The sequence below is a fragment of the Falco punctatus genome (genome assembly GCF_963210335.1).
Source record: "Falco punctatus genome assembly, chromosome: 4".
NCBI classification, from domain to species: Eukaryota; Metazoa; Chordata; class Aves; order Falconiformes; family Falconidae; genus Falco; species Falco punctatus.
In genome coordinates, this window is record NC_137583.1 from 71,022,774 (window position 1) to 71,041,743 (window position 18,970).

Here is an 18,970-nt window from a genome sequence, read left to right on the forward strand (position 1 = left end):
ACTTTCAAGGCAAGCCACAATATTAACTACTTCTAAAAGAAGAACCACATTAAATTACGTCCAGAGCAGAAGCTGAGCAGCTGGCAGAGCTGATACATTGGCCAAACATGCTCTATTGCAAAGTCCCGCCAAGTATTCCCTGAAGATTTTACAGGTATTACAACCAGAAGGAGCACAGTATCTCCACTGAAAGTTACTTTAAAAAAAAACAAAACAAAACAAAAAACAACCACAAATGCCTTTGTAGGTTTTGTTCACCTACAACAACAAAAAAACCCACACCCAAAAAACAATGGCAACAGGTTTTTTGCACTGCTCAGACATACAAAACCTAAATTGAAGAAACTTTGAGCATGAGGCTCAAATTCAACTTCAAAGTTTTTTCAAGGCGACTCAAATCCATGCATACATTGCCACAAAACATGACTTGAATTCTGATAGCAGTAAAAAACTAAGAAAACAAATAAAAATACAGCAAGTATTGGTACACTTTTACAACACAGATAATTCTGTAGTCTGTAATTCAAGATTGGTTTCTTCCACCAATGTGTTACTAAGAAAAAAAGATCTCCAAATCCCCAGACTTCTATTATTTTAGTCATAAGTGTAGATTTAGAGGTACAACCACATTGCAATGCACACTCTCTTCAGCATTACCAGATGAAGATGGAACTATTTCCCCACACCATCAACCAGATATAAAGACAGTTTTTAGAAGATTACCAAGAACAATGGAGATCAACCTCCATCCAAAGTGAAAGTGAGCTTAAAAACCACATCAAGTATTAAGGAGATCAAAGGTCTGAAAACTGACATTTGCTATCCAATTTCCTGTCACTATAAATATAGCTCCTTCATATAATACACATTTGGTAGATACATTCTTTGATTTCAATTTTTATGTAATGATACTGAATAATGCAAAACTAAGTCTACCCACACCTGCAGAAAAAGTCCATTATATTTGTTGTACAATACGTGTGCAGGTGAGCAGTTTTGCATGTATTCTTAGAGGACTAAAAAAGAGCCAAAGCAAATTTGCATTATAGTGCCACTGTCTGTTATCACCCTGTGTTGAATTTAGATTACAAGCTTCCCATAGACAAATAACTATTAATGTTATAGCAGTAAAAAAACCATAAAAAAATCATTATAAATTTCAAACTTTTTTAAAACAATATGTAAAGTTAAATTGTTAAAAGAATACACCAACAATAGAAAGTACAGTCAGTTACATTCTTTGTAACCTCACAGGAAGATTCCCAAGTAAATGACACAGTATTTTGCCATTACAGCAGACTTGAGCACCAGTACTAGTAAGATGTGTCAACAAGAAATGTCCGTTCTTTGATGAGAAAAAGATGTAACAAGTAGATGCACCTGTTTATCAGCACACTTGCTAAAATGTCTACCCCTGGTTTTCTTTCCCATCTAGTCACAGAGGCTACATCAAAAACACTCTAATGGAAAACTAAAGGAAAGAAAGCTGCATGGAAACAGCCTTCCCAAAGGATACATTTCAGTGTGTATCCCAAAACTGACAATAAACAGAAATAGGAAGGTGCATGTACAACTGCACCTACAGATGTTTCCTCATTGGACCCCAGTACCTCTAGTTTAACACCTGTGTTTATTATTCAGTGCTTCAGGAACAAGACTTCCTTCATGCTTTTCAGCAAAAATTAAATTTATCAGAAAGTGCTACTATTAAGCAGATGTGCCACGTAATTAGCAACGACAAATCCACTTACTTTTTTCTCCTTCTCATGATGTTTATCCTGAGAGTGAGAGGAAGAATCACTTAAACTTTGATCATATGACCTATTAGATCCCCGTTTGCTCTTTTTCTAAAAAGAGAAAATATATTTATAGATAGAGAAAAGGAATCATTTGAATAAATAAAAAGTATAAAGCATTTCAACTGATAAGATGCCTTACTGCTTGAAGAAAAAAAAAAACCCATTCAGTTACTGAAAAAACTGACAAATTACTAACACTAATAAAATTAATAAGACTACCTAACATATACCAGGAAAAAAGCCTATCCTTGTATTGACTTTCACACCTCCCATGAGTTTGAAAAGTATGCTTTCCACAAAGAAATGAGATGTGCCACTTTTTAAAGGTTAAAAGATGCTAGACATACTTTCAAGTTTTCATAACATAAAACAGAAGATGCTGCTCAAATAAACACCACATGAAGTGCTAGCACTGCCACATGCTTGAAATGCACTGTGAGGTGGCTGGTTTATGGCTTCATGATTTATTATTCAAGTGGCCTGTCCACAATATTTTCATTAAAATGGTTTAAAAAACAGGATACAGAATGCCATGGTCATGTATGCGTTTACAAGCAACAGATATAACTACCTGTATTTCTGTAATGTTTGAGAGGCTAGTCTGGGTCTGCAAATGCTTTACGCTAAGCCAGTGTTCAAAATGTTTGTTATTTCATTATAACTGAGGTAGCATTATAAAGACAATTCAGGTCAGTGCTTTGCCAACTGAAGTTTTCAGTGGTGTAGTAGATATGCATCACCCACCATTTTCAGCAGAAAATACTAAACACCTGTATTTACCAGGCATCAACAGTCATAATAATCCTAAAGAAACACTAAAACACTTAAACAATCTTGCCATTCTTTACTGTTCTTACCACCATAGCTTCATAATGGAAAGCTAACTAACTACATGTCAAGTACAGAGTTATGTCTTTATCATTAAACTTGCTTTTTAAATAAACCTACATGTTCTCAATCACAGCAGCACTGGAACATTCCAATCAAATCCGTAACAAGTGTAAGAGCTTGCCTTCACTGCTAAGAAATGGACCACATTTGTTCTTACATATACTTAACTCAAGATAATAATAATAAAGTATTTAAAAATCTTAGCTTAGTAAGGGCCTAGAAAGCCCTGACTTATCTTCCTTAGGAAGCAAACTCATCAATATTCACAAAAGCACAGAGCTAACCTCACCAAGCTTATCTTCTAGAAAGTAGAATGGTTCATTTGCCCTGTGTTTTTACCTCATTGCAACCCATTCAAAAGTCACCCAAGTATTCGCCTAATTCAACAGTGAAAACAAGTAATCAGCAAATGTAACTATATATACAGGAGTAGCTGAAGTTAAGTCTATATATTTTAATTTTTATAATTCAATATTCCTAATAACATATTTTAAATATCAGTAAATCCTTCAAGTCCACACATACACACACACAGAGAAACAGGTATCTGAAACTGTTAAACTGGTAAGTGATAGGGAAAACTCCAGATATGTGATCCAAAACCTACTGAAATAACAGAAATTTCAAAGTTTTTTGTTTGCTTGTTTGGGTTTTTTTTTAAAAAATAACAACAAATCTCAAGTCACTTCCTTGAGCTTGTGTTTCAGAGAACTTACAGGCAGGGAATATCCACTGGCTACACGGTGAGAGATACAACAAAAGGAAAAACACTTGGGGGGGGGGGAGTACAGGGAAGAGTAACAGAAGCAGAAAGAAATGGAGGGCTTCTTTATTCTCTAACATACAGGATAACAAGTAGTATTTCCTATATTATTCTGAAATGGACTACAGTCATAAGAAGCCAACTAATCACATAGCAAAAGAAAACATTACAGGAACTCAAAGAAAAAAAGCACTAAATGTGCATGCTATTTCTGGCAGAGGGGAAAAACCCACGCATCTAGAAAGTAACCATGTAGAAAAACATTTTCAGCTAGTACTTCTGTAACTGTGATTAAAACATAGTTTTAATGAAATACAATCTACTTCCTGAGCTACACGAAAATATTATTTCTAGCGTTAATAGCAATTCAGAGGGAAAAAGAAGTCAGCGACATTTATTCATAGAATGTAATAAATACATACCAGTTTACTAAAATGGTATTTACAGTAGCCACAGTATTGGACGTTATCTGCACCATTGCCTTCTTCTTCACAAAGAAGTCCTGCAAACTGTGCACTAAAAATAAACCAGACAACATTCAAGGAAAGCAATTTTACATCGGCTTGTACCACACTATCACAGCTGATAATATACGGGTATTTATAGCTTCATTTAATAGAAGAGATTTCCACACATGTGACTTTAACGGCAAGCGAGCACATAACCAACCTTTGCAGCCCTGTGAAAAACATGCATGGTTTATACTTTGGCCTGATACTTTTTTAATAGCCTTTAAGCCCCTCCCACAAGCTTATCGCTTGAAATATCTACATGTATTATGCAGCTACTCCCACAAATAAATAAACCAAGCAAATTACAATGATTCTTAGATCAAATTAAAGCCAAAAATGTATGGGAAAAATATATGGAAAGAAAAGCTTTTAACAAAACCATACTGTAGACCCAAAGAAGAAATTCTTCTGAAGTTGCATACATTCTTCTCTGCTTTGCCAGGAAAATTACTACTACTATTTTTTTTTTTAATAGAACTTAAATGACATAATAAATTAAACCATATTTATTGGTTTAAAAGACTGTGGCAGGTTAATTTCTTTTAAAAAGAAGAAGACTTACAAGATTTCTTGCCTGGGCTAATTATTACCTTATTCTACAACATTTTTTCAAATTAAATTTGCTTTTCACCATTTGTAACGTTGATTTATTTTATCAAAATCAACTTAGACATTGCAAAACCAAATATTGTTTCATTTTCCAGAGCATTTTCATTAGCATAATAATGTAATGTTACAGTCAAAATGATGCACGGGAGTATTTAAATAAAAAAATATATAAGGCAGCTTATTTTCACTGCTTTTTAAGATCACTTTCCCTGCATTTATACATTATGTTCTCCGGCAATCCAGAAATACTGCTTCCTAAATACATGCACACCTACAGCAGGTGCCAGCTACAGAAAACATTTAAGAGAATCTCTTTAAGCAAAGATTTATTGTTCTAAGCTTGCCATACAAAACCAGATGGACTCAAGCCCATTCTTCCTTAAGACATTAGTTTTATTAATCCAAAACACCTTGCCCTGGATCTCTGCCTTCTGTAGCTTTCACATTTTTCTTCCATTTTTTAAGTATTACAGAAGTCTCTCGATATCCTCAGTCACAGTACTCTGGCTAGGTAACATTTTGTAGCACATATCTGAGTTTTTTACAATAAAAAAATTCTAAAAATTGGCAAGATAATCATTTTAATTATGAACCAGAGAATTAGGTTCTTTATGGCATTCACTGAAAACAGGGGTTTGGAAGCAAGAAAAAAAAAAAGATGAAAACAACTCTTGTATGCATCCAAGTGTTTGAAAGAGACCTTTTCATCTAAGCAGTTAGATGTATACAATTTTTCAGATCTGTTAAGTAACTTCTTTACATGGTATGCACGCTTTGAGGAACACAATCCATCTTCACCATAAAAAGAAACTTGATATTGATCACATCCAATGAAAAGTTAGATACTTACAAAAGAGTAAACCCTGCCAGACAGTCAAGTAACTAAAAGAAAAAAGAGCTGCCAAGAAATCAGTGTCTTAACTACAGAATTATATCCTTTCAGATCTGCATAAAATATTCAAAGTATCACTTGACTACACTGAAAATACATTTAAGTAATCTAAGTATGCAAATACCATTTCTCTGACTGAGCTGGTCATGAAGCAGCATACTGGGGCACTCATAAAACACACGGGTAAATCCACAGATTACACAGGTAGACATTCTGTGTAAATCTGCTATCTATCTATTGCAAAATAGCTTCAGTTGAATTTGAATAAAAAAGTAATGCCTGTAAATTTTGGGGTGGAACTCCTTTTGCCTCCTTTTACCTGTTGGCATGTGGTTTAATCTAATTATCCAGCTTCTTTCAGAAGTTTTTATGAAGTGAGACAAGTGTCTCCTGAATGCAAGCAAACTTAAGTAACTGGAATGAATCAAGATGGTAGACACAGCTCATTTTCTCCAACAGCTACACATGAAACCTAAATTAATAGTTCAGGTTAGATTTGTACCATTTAGATAAAATCAGTGAGGTGAATTACCCCCAAATGTTTGGAAATCTGTACCAGAAGGGTTGAGTCTAGTATATTTTCATGCATAGCTCAATGATTTTTCCCACCGATTTACCAAAAGTAAACATCAAATCACTTAACAGGTAAACAAGCAATATTTTCACATTCCTATACCCTATAAAATATAATCTTAAGAAAAATAACATAACAGCCAAAAAAACCCACACTAACTTATTCACAGGAGCACACAGCATCTAGTATGACCCAAAGGAGTACTATCAGACACCTTTTGCAGGTCACAGCAATGTCTATGCTGCTACTGCCATATTGTTAGTAAACTCTATTATAATGAAATCAGGTATTCCTACACAAACCACTTTTATTTCTTTACTCAGAAATATACTGAAGAGTTCATTCATTACTTCGCGTGTATCAATTCTTTATGGAACATCAGAGATGTTAAGTAATAAAATATACTTACCACGTTACATGAAAAGCTTGTCGACATCCATGTTTATTACATGTCATACAAGCACCAGTGGCTGCTTTACTTTCTCTTCCTTGTTCATCACAGATATAGCATGTCTATCAAAGAGAAAATACTTAACATGATAAGAAGCATACAGATAAATTCTGTGTTACTCAGAGGAGATTCTAGGTTGAGAACTACTGGATTTTGCAGCTAGCTTATATGAGAACTTCTTTATAAAAGACTATGTTCGTTTGCAATAGGAGATCACCTGGTAGACATTTGGGACCTGTGTAGCACTCATCAACAATAAAGCAGTACAAATACTCATATCCTTAAATTCTATACTGCCATTCAACTAGTCAAACGGTTGAACAGCCAAAGGTTAATAGCATTGGGCTTCAAGATTTTCCTGTTTTCAAGTTTGTGTTTATGTCCTTTCAGGTCACAATTATTTTAATTCATTTAACACTACCTGTATTTGTGGCATTCAGAAACATCAAATTAGACTGAGTACAAGATACTGTATGGCATACATGCATATGCCTATAAAATTACATACAGAAAAACTGCAAACTTAAAATTTTATTCATACACTTGGTGTAGAGAGTTTTCCCAGGTCTCATAGCATGCTTCAATATTCATATGATGCTCAGTTACCTTTAATTAAATATGGTATTTGACAGAACACTGTTTTAATTTCAGCGTAACTTGGACAGCCCCATAAACATCTTACAAACTAAAGAAGCAAGAACCTTCTGTAAACAAAGCTTGAATTAGTATTTCAAACCCATTTCAACCTCAAAAATAATCTAAAATGAAAACAACCTGTATAGTACCTGAAAAGCATTTCCATCAATTTATCTGTTTTACTGAGATACTATGCTAATTTTTAGTATTTTCAAAAACAACACCAAGACAAAAAGAATCCAGAATCTTTCTCATTATTCAATACACTGTTGTTTGTTTTGTTGGGTTTTTTTTAAACACGTAGCCAATAAGCATGAATACATGCTGTATGGAAGCTCACTATTATACTAGACATCACTACAATCTCTCACCAGCGTTTCGGGGAGAAACATCAGGGAAAACTACACCTGTTTCTATTTTTTACTGTCCTGATTACTGGAAGGCCATTTAGAGATCATATCATATTTATGTGTAAAACTTAACTATTTAAGAATAGATTCTTACTGGAAGTATCCTCCAGTATTATGGCAGTCAAGTGTCTCTTTTTACATGAGAGAACCTTACTGAGGTAGCTGACATCAATGACACACTACTATCTCTGTAGAAATCCCATTAAAAGATCTTAAGATGAGAAGGGAGAAACTTTTTATTTCTTCGCAAAAAAAAAAAGTCTACCTTTAAACTGTAACTGTTTTACTGCAATTGTATCACAACCTCCCTTCAACGAAGCAGAGAATGAGTAGAATAATAAATAAAAATAACATCAACCATGATGGGTAGTAGAAAATACACTTTAAGAAAAATGGACCAAGATACCACTGAAATAAAAAATAAGAAGGGTATAATGCAAAACTATTATTACTTAAAGACATGAAAATGAGTTAAATTCTGAGATCAGAACAACCTTTTACCGAGGTATTTAGAATAACGTTTAACATGAGGCATCAGCCAATTAAAGTATTTTCATTAACACACAAGACTCCACGGTTGGTGAGTCATTCTTGTATACGTCCACAGGACTTTTAAAAAGCATTCAACCTAACAGCTCACATATCCTAAAATCATACTGTATATCCTAACATGTGAAGTATCAGAAAGGGGATAATGCTACTCAATTCTTTGCCTTGCTCCCTTTGTACGTCAAGGTAGTGCACACAGATAATTCAGTTGTTTGACAGGGTCTGAGACTGGCTGCTTTTCAGCTTTCCATACTATGACCTGACTGACACATTTAGCTTTTAGGAATAAACAAGGTCAAGATCTATCAACCTAATCTGAGTAACTATATTAAGGGTAAGCAACTTCAAAAGTAAGGTACCTCTATAAAGAGAAAGTTCAACAGACCCCATAAAACTCAAGTTCCATTTACTGTTCTGTTTTTTCAGAGTTTTGCCTTAAGGTATGTGATTTTTTTCCCCACTGAAGCTGAGAAGGAAAATATAAGCATTCAATTTAGTAAGGATGTAGGCCCTGTTTTTCAACACTACATACTACATTTAGGGTCTGTCATTCAGGACCCCTTAAACTAATTTACAGTAACAGGACTGAAGAATAACAACCAACCAGCTAAGTTATGAACAAGTTTAAACATGACATGGTGGACTGCCTACCCATTTTAACCAGCTCAGTGAAATTCTATCCTTCCTATAACAGTCATGAGAACTATAAAATCTTTTTGTAATTTTCCACATGAAATGGGGCCAGAGAAGGTTCACCTTCCCATTCCAACATGGACAGTAAGTTCTCTCTAAAGCTGAGCTTCTCATACTTGTACCTTCTCTTGGACACACAAACAATTCCAGAAGCCTGAGAACCTTTCTCTTCCTTTCACAAAGCAGAAAAATTATGACCTTCACACATTTGCAAACTCATGCAGTTGCTACATTTCCTCTGAAACTTTCTGTGTCCCACCACCTACAGCAGCACTGCTCTTCAGAGCTCTTAAGGGAAGACAGTACTCACAACTTATCTCAAACTCACTGGAAAATAAGCAAAACATTACATAAATCTTTTGACTCAGCAAGGAAACTTTACTCAAAAAAAATCCACAAGTATCTCAGCTTCAATAATGGCAAAATACACATTTTGCAAAGCTGCCTTTATGTTTCTGTCAACATTTTTCTTCCAAAGATTCAAAACATAAACCTTCTTTGCAAAAGCAGAAGGTGAGGCAAGAAAAACCTTATAAAACAAAAAGTAATTGGAGAAATAGTTTACTCGTAACAACTACCCAACAGCATTCCATGCTTACAGATTCAAACCTAGGAGTTGTACAGAAATTTCTCACTGTCGCACTAAATACTGAAATAAAAGTGTAACAGCTGCCTTTACTACTAGGCAGGTCCAGAAACTCAAAATGCACTTATTTTTGATTAGTTCTTCAAAGAGATTCCTAATTGAATATAATTATGGCTTTTATCACGTACTTTCAAATGAACCTGAAAAAGACAAACAAAGCTCACATAAAATAAATAGATATCCATGCATAACCATCCAAGGAATAACACATATCTACTAAATATGAGAGCAACTACTAGTCCATTTCTTTTTGGAAGCGACTGTGTAAGAGCTTTCCTGTTAGTTAACCCACTAGTCATTCAGAGGATTCACTCTCTAATGCGATGGGTTTTATCCCAGAAGCACATAAGTATCAGGGAAATAGCAGCCAAATTTTGTACTGACAAGCCTTAGGTTTTGTTGTCCACTGTGTTTCTTCTTGTATTTAAGATTACTGTACTTTGTAATATTGCATGTTTTGAAGTGTTCAATAAAGAAAAAAGTGCATAGAAAAAAAACTGTGTAAGTTGAGTACTATCTCCTGGCAAAACTTCAATGATGTTTGTTTTTACTTTAAAAGACTACAGTATAAATTCTCCCTTACGGTAATTTTCCCGCAATTGCATATGCGAGCATTCTATATATATGCATCCAGCCACACACACATAATTATTTAGGACTTCACAGGAAATAAAATCTTTCTTAAAATCATCCTATTCCAACCTAAGTTGACAGACAGAAAGAAATTAGCACTAAGCCTCTCTAAAAAGAGAAACAACTCTAGTCATTTTTTCCTAATTACATGTTTACATTTGTTCACAATTGTACAACAAACGTTTTAAGAACCGTTTGTCTTATCTACTTGTCAAAAAAAAAAAAACTTTTCTTTCCCATTTCCTCCCAAATTGATAGTCAGAGTTACACACTTTACAAAGTTTCTGATGTAGAAAAATGTATCATTTAAATAAACACAATGTATACTGAATAGCAAAGCCCTGGTGGGGGGTGGGGGTGGTGAAATTATTGCAGGCTAGTAGTTGTATTGGGTTTGGGGGTATTGCTGGAAACTATCCTAATCAGGAACTGGTAGCAGTTTAGCCACAGCAGTACCAAACTCGGCACTGGCTACAGATTCACCAAGTAAGCTGGGAGAGTCCCCTGTCAGTGACTGCCTCTTAAATTCTGTGCTGTTACAACCAGACTGCTGTTGGCAGTGAAGTTAGATTGGTTTCAGGAGGTTTGCTGCAGCAACTGCACTACAGGCATTTATTTGATTCCCTGAACTGTAGGCAAAATAAAAGACAACAAAAGCTAAGTTCTGTAAAAAGAGAGAAAAAAAACAAAACAAAAAAAAAAAATTTGCAAGCTAGAGATATGACCCCAAACCTTGAAATTTCTGATATAGATTTCATTATATTTTACAATATACTGTAGTGGCCTGTATGAAAAGAGTTTTAGGCTGACTGTTAGTTAACATGGAAAATGGGCCTGAAGCAGAACACCCACCAAAACTGCAGAAAACTAAGATCTAGACAACACCAAGAATTCTATCAACATGATCTGTATGGCACTAGTAATTATCTAGCAAGCAGGAAAAAAAATCATGGTATTTTTGCAGTAAAAAGCAACTATATACTATATATTTAGAAAAAAAATCAGTTCAAGAAAGAAGAAACTTTAGTTGTAACAAAATGGAATTAAAAACTAAAGACAGAGACCAACAATGGACTTTGTGAACAAGTAATATTAAAATATGCAGGGTACACTTTCTGAAGTTACGAAGATTTACTTATCCAGTATCAACTGCAATCAATGGAAACGGTACAAGATAAAACAAAATCCAAAGTGTTCCATGAAATATTTTAAGCATCTAAGAACCACTACCAATTAAAAAAAAACAAAAACAAAAACAAAAAAAAAAAAAAAACCAAAAACACGCACACACCATAAAACACATTGTGACTACTATTCAAGGAAAAATGAGAAAACAGATGTGCTGTTGGCCCAGAGTTGAGGAAAGAGAGCAAATAAACTCATCCACTACAGCAAATCTCTACTACTTTGTATCCAAGCACAAAAGTTTTATTACTTCTGCATTTCATCTCACTGTTGCATGTTCTTGCCAATGCAGAAGGAAGCCAACACAGGTGCTCAGGTAGTACGTAATGAGAAAGCATGAGAAGAACCTTGAGTTTGACTCCTGACTTTTCAGATACACTGGTAAATAAGATGGGCAAAACATACTGATAGCAATTGTAAGAATCTGAAACAGATAAGGAAAAGACCTAAGCATGAAAAAAGGATAAGAAAACAGGGAGCATAAATCAGAGATGTAAAGGGGGCAGGGGGGGGTTTGGTGTGTCACAGACAACATGAACAGGACTGGTTTCCTTGTAGAACAAACATTAAAAGGTGGTATGTGCCTTCTTTCTCTCATTCTTTTCTAACATAGTCTATTCCTCTTTTACCCCAGCATCCACAAACCACCATAAAGTGAAAGAAAGAAACTAGAGGTAAAAAGAACACCACCAGAAAAATAAACTTAGTTTTTAATTAATTTTAAAATTAACTTAAAATAAATTAGTAATAAAACTAATCAGAAATTCAGACAGCTTGCTGCCTACAGAAGGGGAAAAACAAAGGAGGATGTAGTTTAGTGAGGAAGAGGTAGCACAAGTAAAACAGAAGAATGTAACTATCAATATAGAACATTAATAAGTTATTATAACTTGCACTTTTTTTTTAATAAACTCTCCCCACAATTTATAAAACATTCCATCTCACTGACACTTACTTAGAAGCAGTTCTCCTGTAAGCAAATAATCCTACTAACGAGAATATTGTTTACAAAGGCAAAAGTCAGCAAGCTTTTGCCTGAATATATTAGCATAGCTTTTCTTCCTAAAAGAAATGTTTATGGACATTATCAATTCTTAAAACAGTAGGACTTAGTGGTAATTAATAATAACATTTCAAATAAGCAATAATCACATTTTAACCTATAGGAAATACTTCACATTCCTTTAAAAATAAACTGTTATTCAAAGATAACGGTATTTTTAAAATTAACAAAACAGTCTCCAATCTGTAAAAGAATAATGAGGCATGGCACATAACCTTACAGCTTAATTTAATAACATAGCTTTCTTAATCCTTGAATTTATCATAAAGTCATAGCAAAAAAAATGCAACATTACTGCATACATTTATGAATTTTATTTAAACTGCATTCTAATAAGTATAGGTTTAGATTATTAAAGCTCACAAGTTTTAAAATAAATACATTAGATATAGATAAAAAGACATATAATTATACCTTATTATAACGATCATGAGGAACAGACTGCAACACGATAGGTTCCATTGTAGAAACATTTGCAAACTGCACCTCGGGAATGTACAGAGCACAAACCACATGAGCCCAACCTACAAAAAGTTATAATTGTATTTAATTTTAATGTATTCTCGAAGCTCAAAGGACATTTCAATTATAGTACAAAGAACCTTTTACAACACTTTTTTTCTACGGACTATTTTAACTATTTGGAATATTACAGACATAAGTTACGTAAGTCATGTTTACATGTCATTTTATATTATCCAAAGTTTAGACGAGCTCTAATACATTTTTAAGTTTAGTATTTGGATTTCATGGAGTATTACTTTTACAAATTCTCAACTGAATAATGATCTGTACAAACAGTGACACACAAATGGAAAAATGGATTATTTCTTTAAACCTCTTGGGTTAACACAAGTCATCACATAAAAGCTATGCAAATTCCTGCAAAAGGGGAAATACTATCTGAACAAACTAATATTTATGCAAGCATTACCATCATTTAAGACTTCTGCGTATACTTTTTATTTAAACAAAGTCATTCTAATTTGACTAGACTCCTGTTTTCTTTCTATAGAAAAAGAAATCCAAAACACACACACACACACACCTTCTATCAAATCTCTTCTTTTTCTTCTTTGAATGTATGGCCAACTCATCTTTTTCGTAGGAATACCAACTCCTATATCCAGTCTTGTTCTAACTTATTAACTTGGGGTCATCAATAAATGCTCAGTTGTTATAGCACAATATGGTAAGTAACATTTCAATAAGTAAATATACCTAATTGTCTGACATTCAGTTGGATAGAGGAGGAGGGGAAAACACCAATTCAGAAAAAAACCTACTAATTTCAGGCCTTTTTTGAATACTAAGATCCTGAAGAATTGTTAGATTGTTTCAGTGGAGGAGTCTGCCCTAACAGTAAATTTAGCAGAAGCTGCTATATAGCTAACACAACATATTAATATACTGACCCTAATAATACAATTACAAAAGTAACACTGCATAGTATAGTGCTACATCACCTGAAAGTCAGTTTGGTGTGGCTAATCATTCAGTGTGAATTCTGTTTTCCCCAAGAGGAAAACTGAAATCTTTTGTCACCAGACCTTCAAGTACACCTTAAAAGTAATTGTGCTTTCCTTCTGTCCAAGCTTACTTGTATGCAAATACTAAGGACACAAAATGTCAGAGTTACATAATTAGATAATCTAGCAGATTATTAGATTAGGTAAACAAAGTAAATTATTGTTGTACAAATGCATCCTATAGTTGTTTTTTTAAAAAATACAACAACAAGAAATCACACATAAAACCCACCATACTGCCTCGCTGCAGACCTTCTGAGTTTTGTTTTCATCTCGTATTTTCTCTTTTTAACTACTCTACTGAATCTAAAGGTTCTTAATTTCTTCACCCAACCATACGTTGACTCTTGAACTGAGCGAAACAAAGTTGTACTTACTTACAAGTAGTATTGTTGAGACTCTGGAATAGTATTTAGTATCTGGAATTGCATACGTGCTTTTCATTCTTTTCTTAAAGCACAAATCATTTGTAGTTGCTTCCAACTAATTAGTGTCCCCCCCTCCCCCATTTACTCAATTGGTAGTTATATAGAAAATGAAGACACACACACATAACTATCATCATCATCAACATTCATAGTGAACGTAACATGTATCATTCTAGCATTTCATCTACAATTAAACACTGCTACTTCATCATTTTATTCACAAATAGTTTGTAGAATTACTCCACACAAGAAGAAGCATCACACTAATACAAGAGTAGGGAAAAGAAAGTACAAACTTCCTAACATGAGCTGCTTTTAAAACTACTTCCACAGACCATTTAAAATTATCATTAACAGACTGAAAAAAAGCTATAAAAATCACAGTCTTTCTGTTCTCTGCTTGAAGTATCTTCAGGGAATAAGCGTTTATAAGGACTTCTGTAAAACTTGCAAACTGCCCTAAACCAGAGTCATCTTACTAAAGGCAGATAAATAAACGTTAACACAGTGTTAATGGTGAATATTTATCTTTAAATCTCTCAACAAATTAACTCATGTAGAAACACTATTCATGTAATAAACCCACTAAACCAGTAGAAAAGTGACACTAAAATTTTGAAAAAAAACCTTCTTCAGTTAGTTACACATAAACAGATGGCAAAAGCTTTTACTTCAGATGTAATGAAGCCTGTACTCCAGTTATACTTACTTATAATGGAAAATTATCAAGTAAATATACAAAATATACCAGAGACATTAAAAAAAAAAAAATTCACTTAAGCCAACTGCAATTTTGGTAAGCAAATTATTTTCACTACAAGAAACCAGTTTCAGAAGTAACTTTAACAACCACTCCTACACTATCAAAACAAATTAAACCTAAAAGCTTAATATATTCTGATTTCCAAAATACAGAGAGCAAAATACACCCAGAATAGGTGTTGGCAATAGCACACTTTCATGAAAACAAAAGCAGCATCTGTATAATGAAATAAATGAACTACCACATCACTAATACACTTGTTGAACAAGCAGTCAACAAGCACCCAGGGAATTGAGGACCAGGGACCTTTTCCATTAGTTGCCGGGTGGCATCCTTAGATCCCAGATAATCCAACCTTGCTGAAAATTCACAACATGTTCACTAAAACTTTAACTCTAGGGGAGTGTGCAGCATCTTTACATTACCAGCCTCAAATGCTTACAACATAAAAGAAGCCTAACTCCAGCACCAGCTCCCACTAGGGCTCAGAGACTCCATACACAACTGCTTAAATGTTCTTTTGTCCGAAGTTTTACTGGTGAAGAAACAAAATTGTCAGAGCACAACAGCTCACCCGGAAGAACCAAAAGAGGCAGAGGTTCAGCAGCTCTCCCTGAAGAAAGAATAAGGACGACATTTTTCCATAACAAGTGTGGTTACAGATTGGTTGCCTAAAGGTGCTGTGGAATCTCCATCTTCGGAAAACTCAAGAAGGTCTCCTCCACAAAATTTCTCAACTTAAGGTAGGTCAAGAAGATTCAGTTTCACCATATAAGGACCAGATAGTAGTGGAGGAATACAGACAAGGAAGCAAACAACCATCACCTTTTCCCTAAGCATCAAAAGACTAGTCACCACTGCTATGAAGAGTAAGCACGTAAGGATGCCTACAGCAAAACAAAGCATGATAGCTTTCCTCTGTCTCTCATTGATGGAAGAAGGAGCTACTAGCATACAAGCAGACTAGACTCTTAACCATTTTCTGCAACGAAAAGGACTCTTGACTATACAACACAGTGAGAAAATGCCTCTCCCACCCTCCACTGCCACTTCCTTCTCATTTTAGACAACTACTCTGAAATAGAGCACAGAGCTCTGCCTCTCCCACCCTCCACTGCCACTTCCTTCTCATTTTAGACAACTACTCTGAAATAGAGCACAGAGCTCTGCCTCTCCCACCCTCCACTGCCACTTCCTTCTCATTTTAGACAACTACTCTGAAATAGAGCACAGAGCTCTGAATCCCAACAGAATAGAGTACCTACTGTCATGTTCAGAGTTGAGTTGCTTTTGTCTACTATTTTTTACTGGATGACAATTGCCTACTTTGTCTGCAGGGATAATGAAACATCCTAAACAGACACCCATCAAAACTGTGCATACAGTGGATAAAAGAAGGAAGCATTTATAAGGATTTATGATACTTAAAACTAAATTAAAATACATCTTTTTCAATTAACTCCACTAAGCCATAAAGACTACACTGTAAATTTCCTATTCAAATCACTTGCTACGTTATTCTTAGACAACTATGAACTTCAGCAACCACACATCTCTCCTACTCTCTCCCCCCTCCGACCCCCCCCATGAAAAACCCCATCATTAAAAATCCAGTCTTTTTGAGCTTTCCCACTGTTTAAGTGTGAAAGATACTGTTGTAAACCCATCTTTTAGACTTAATAAAAAACAACTCCAGTAGCACTGTTCTACACGTTCAATAACACTTAAAACATTCTCACTAGTTTCTGTTGAAACTGAAAATTATTTTATCACCATTCCTCTTCACCCAAAACACCACACAAAAATAACAACAAGATACTCTGACTTTTCTTAATTGTTCAACAAACTTAGCCAGGCAGTCATGCCATTTTTCAGATCACTTTTGTTCCAAATGAATTTGCTAAAACCATCTGTATAAACCATAACCTTTACTATTTTAATCAATTATAAGCTTCCATTCACTTTGGTTGTGCATGGTTGGCATCCAAACAACTGGCCACAGACTTATTTCTCACTTCTTTTAATTTTACGTATAAAATTTACAGTAATTGCTAACAAACTCTTACTATTCCCACTGAATTCCTTATTTACTCAATTTACTTTTGCTTTCATCTCCCTTTCAGGACAACTTTAACAGGAGGCGGGACGGAGGGGCACAGGCCTCATGTTTTCGAAAATGCTGGAACCGGCATCTTGCAAAACGTTCTTTAAATTTTCCCTACCCTCAGAATTCCCCCACTCCCCTTACTTAACTTACTATTTTTCAGTCTTTGAGAGGGTGGCCATTTGACCTATGTGCTTTCTCAATAATAGTATTTTTACTAGATGACAATGCCCAGCTTGCTTATTTTAAAATAAACTTGGGCTTTAGCTTAAAAACAAGAAATTAAGAAATGTATTACAAGGAGCCAAATCAGCCACTGAGTTTGCTAGTTTCTGTGTATTCTTATCAGCACTGCTTTCTCTGAAGTGGCAGGGAAAAAATACAGAAGGCTACCATGGGCTGGCAGGTTCACTGCCTCTTTTGCTTTAAACAATCCAATATTCTACAACAATCAATGCTTCTATCCAGAATCTGGTTTTGATTGTTACTTATTAGAAACAACTTACTGGTGAGATAAATTAAAATCAAAAATATTTACTTCAACTGTGCTTTCAAGTCCAATAACTTTGGCAAATGCTGCTTACCTTTTAAAAAAAAAAAATGCACCATGCTTTCTAAGATAACATCACACAAGCATAGCTAAGACACTTTCCTTTGAAGAGATCTTGGGAAACAACTCTAACCAACATCAAAACAACATCAAAACCACATATAAACCAATTCCAAGATCTACTTTGATAACAATAATAATTAAAACAGTTTTATCCAATATTATCATAAATTGAAGATTCATGCTGAAAAGCCTTCAGAGTTTAAAACTGTCTTATAAAACTTCCAGCTTTTGACTTGAGTCCTTTTTAGATTCATCCCTCAGACACACTACTGAGTTTTTCCAATTTTTGTGTTTCACTCTGACACACAAAATGTTTAATTACTAGCACAGAATCTATCCAAGTTTTACTAATCTTTTGCTGAGATTTTTATTTCAGGTTCCTAACAGATTTTTAGTTCATTGAAAGCCTAGCAGTACATACTTAGCATATATAATTTGAATATACATTATTCATTAACATTCAGAGTAACAAAACTCAGCTTCCGTAATCCTAACCAAAAGTAAACAGTTCATCTGTTATCCTAATGTGACAACAAGTAGCTCCTAATAATTTCACCATCAGCAAACAAAAGACTGTTGCCAACAAAGAACTCTGTAACTAGAACCAAACTCTACTGAAGTAATCTAAAAATTAATGAATGAAATCCAAGAAGATAAAAAATACATAGTACATTATCCACCTAATTTTATGCCTTTAAAACTACTGCTTAAGCGTTCAAAACCTGATTCACAAAAGCACTGTCACTGTCAATCAATTCATAGTACCATTAAATCTTACAGTACAAATTTTGAAGCCTTACTTTTAGAATTTTTACTTCATAATAAAATAACAGCAACAAACTTATAGTCCATCCTACTATCCAAATCAAGAGAAGCCCACCTACAGCTTGTGATCTAAAAGACACAGAGTAGGCACTACACTAGGGCCTCTACTTAACTACAATCAATGTTAAAGCTGTACTGCAAAGCAGTACCAGACTGCAGAGGCCAGAATCACAAACTCACACCAAGATCCAACCATAGTGTCAGTCTGGTCCCAAAGGAGAGCTCTGGAATGTCATCACCGTCTCCTAACCATGCACCAATTCCAGAGTAGAATTTGTTTATGTGTTTTGTGTAGTTCTTGAAGAGTCCATTATAACTCACTAAGGAAATTCTACTTTGCTTAAAACTACAGCTCACTCCTAAATCAAGTGAAGGAATTATTCTAGCATGTAAAAACATTTC

The 18,970-nt window shown here is 34.5% G+C and overlaps 1 protein-coding gene across 3 annotated transcripts in view; it reads right to left on the reverse strand.

Moving 5' to 3' along the window:
- The window catches only part of MLLT10 (MLLT10 histone lysine methyltransferase DOT1L cofactor), a 129,665-nt gene that overhangs the window by 81,178 nt on the left and 29,517 nt on the right, over positions 1-18,970 (reverse strand). For 2 of the 3 annotated variants that reach the window (XM_080382343.1, XM_080382344.1), the window contains exons 5-8: positions 12,721-12,830; positions 6,450-6,553; positions 3,876-3,969; positions 1,752-1,847 (exon numbers count right to left, since the gene is read on the reverse strand). In XM_080382343.1, coding sequence (XP_080238469.1) covers positions 1,752-1,847; positions 3,876-3,969; positions 6,450-6,553; positions 12,721-12,830 — 404 coding nt within the window. The remainder of the gene's footprint in view (positions 1-1,751; positions 1,848-3,875; positions 3,970-6,449; positions 6,554-12,720; positions 12,831-18,970) is intronic. The other variant, XM_080382345.1, reaches the window with a different exon arrangement.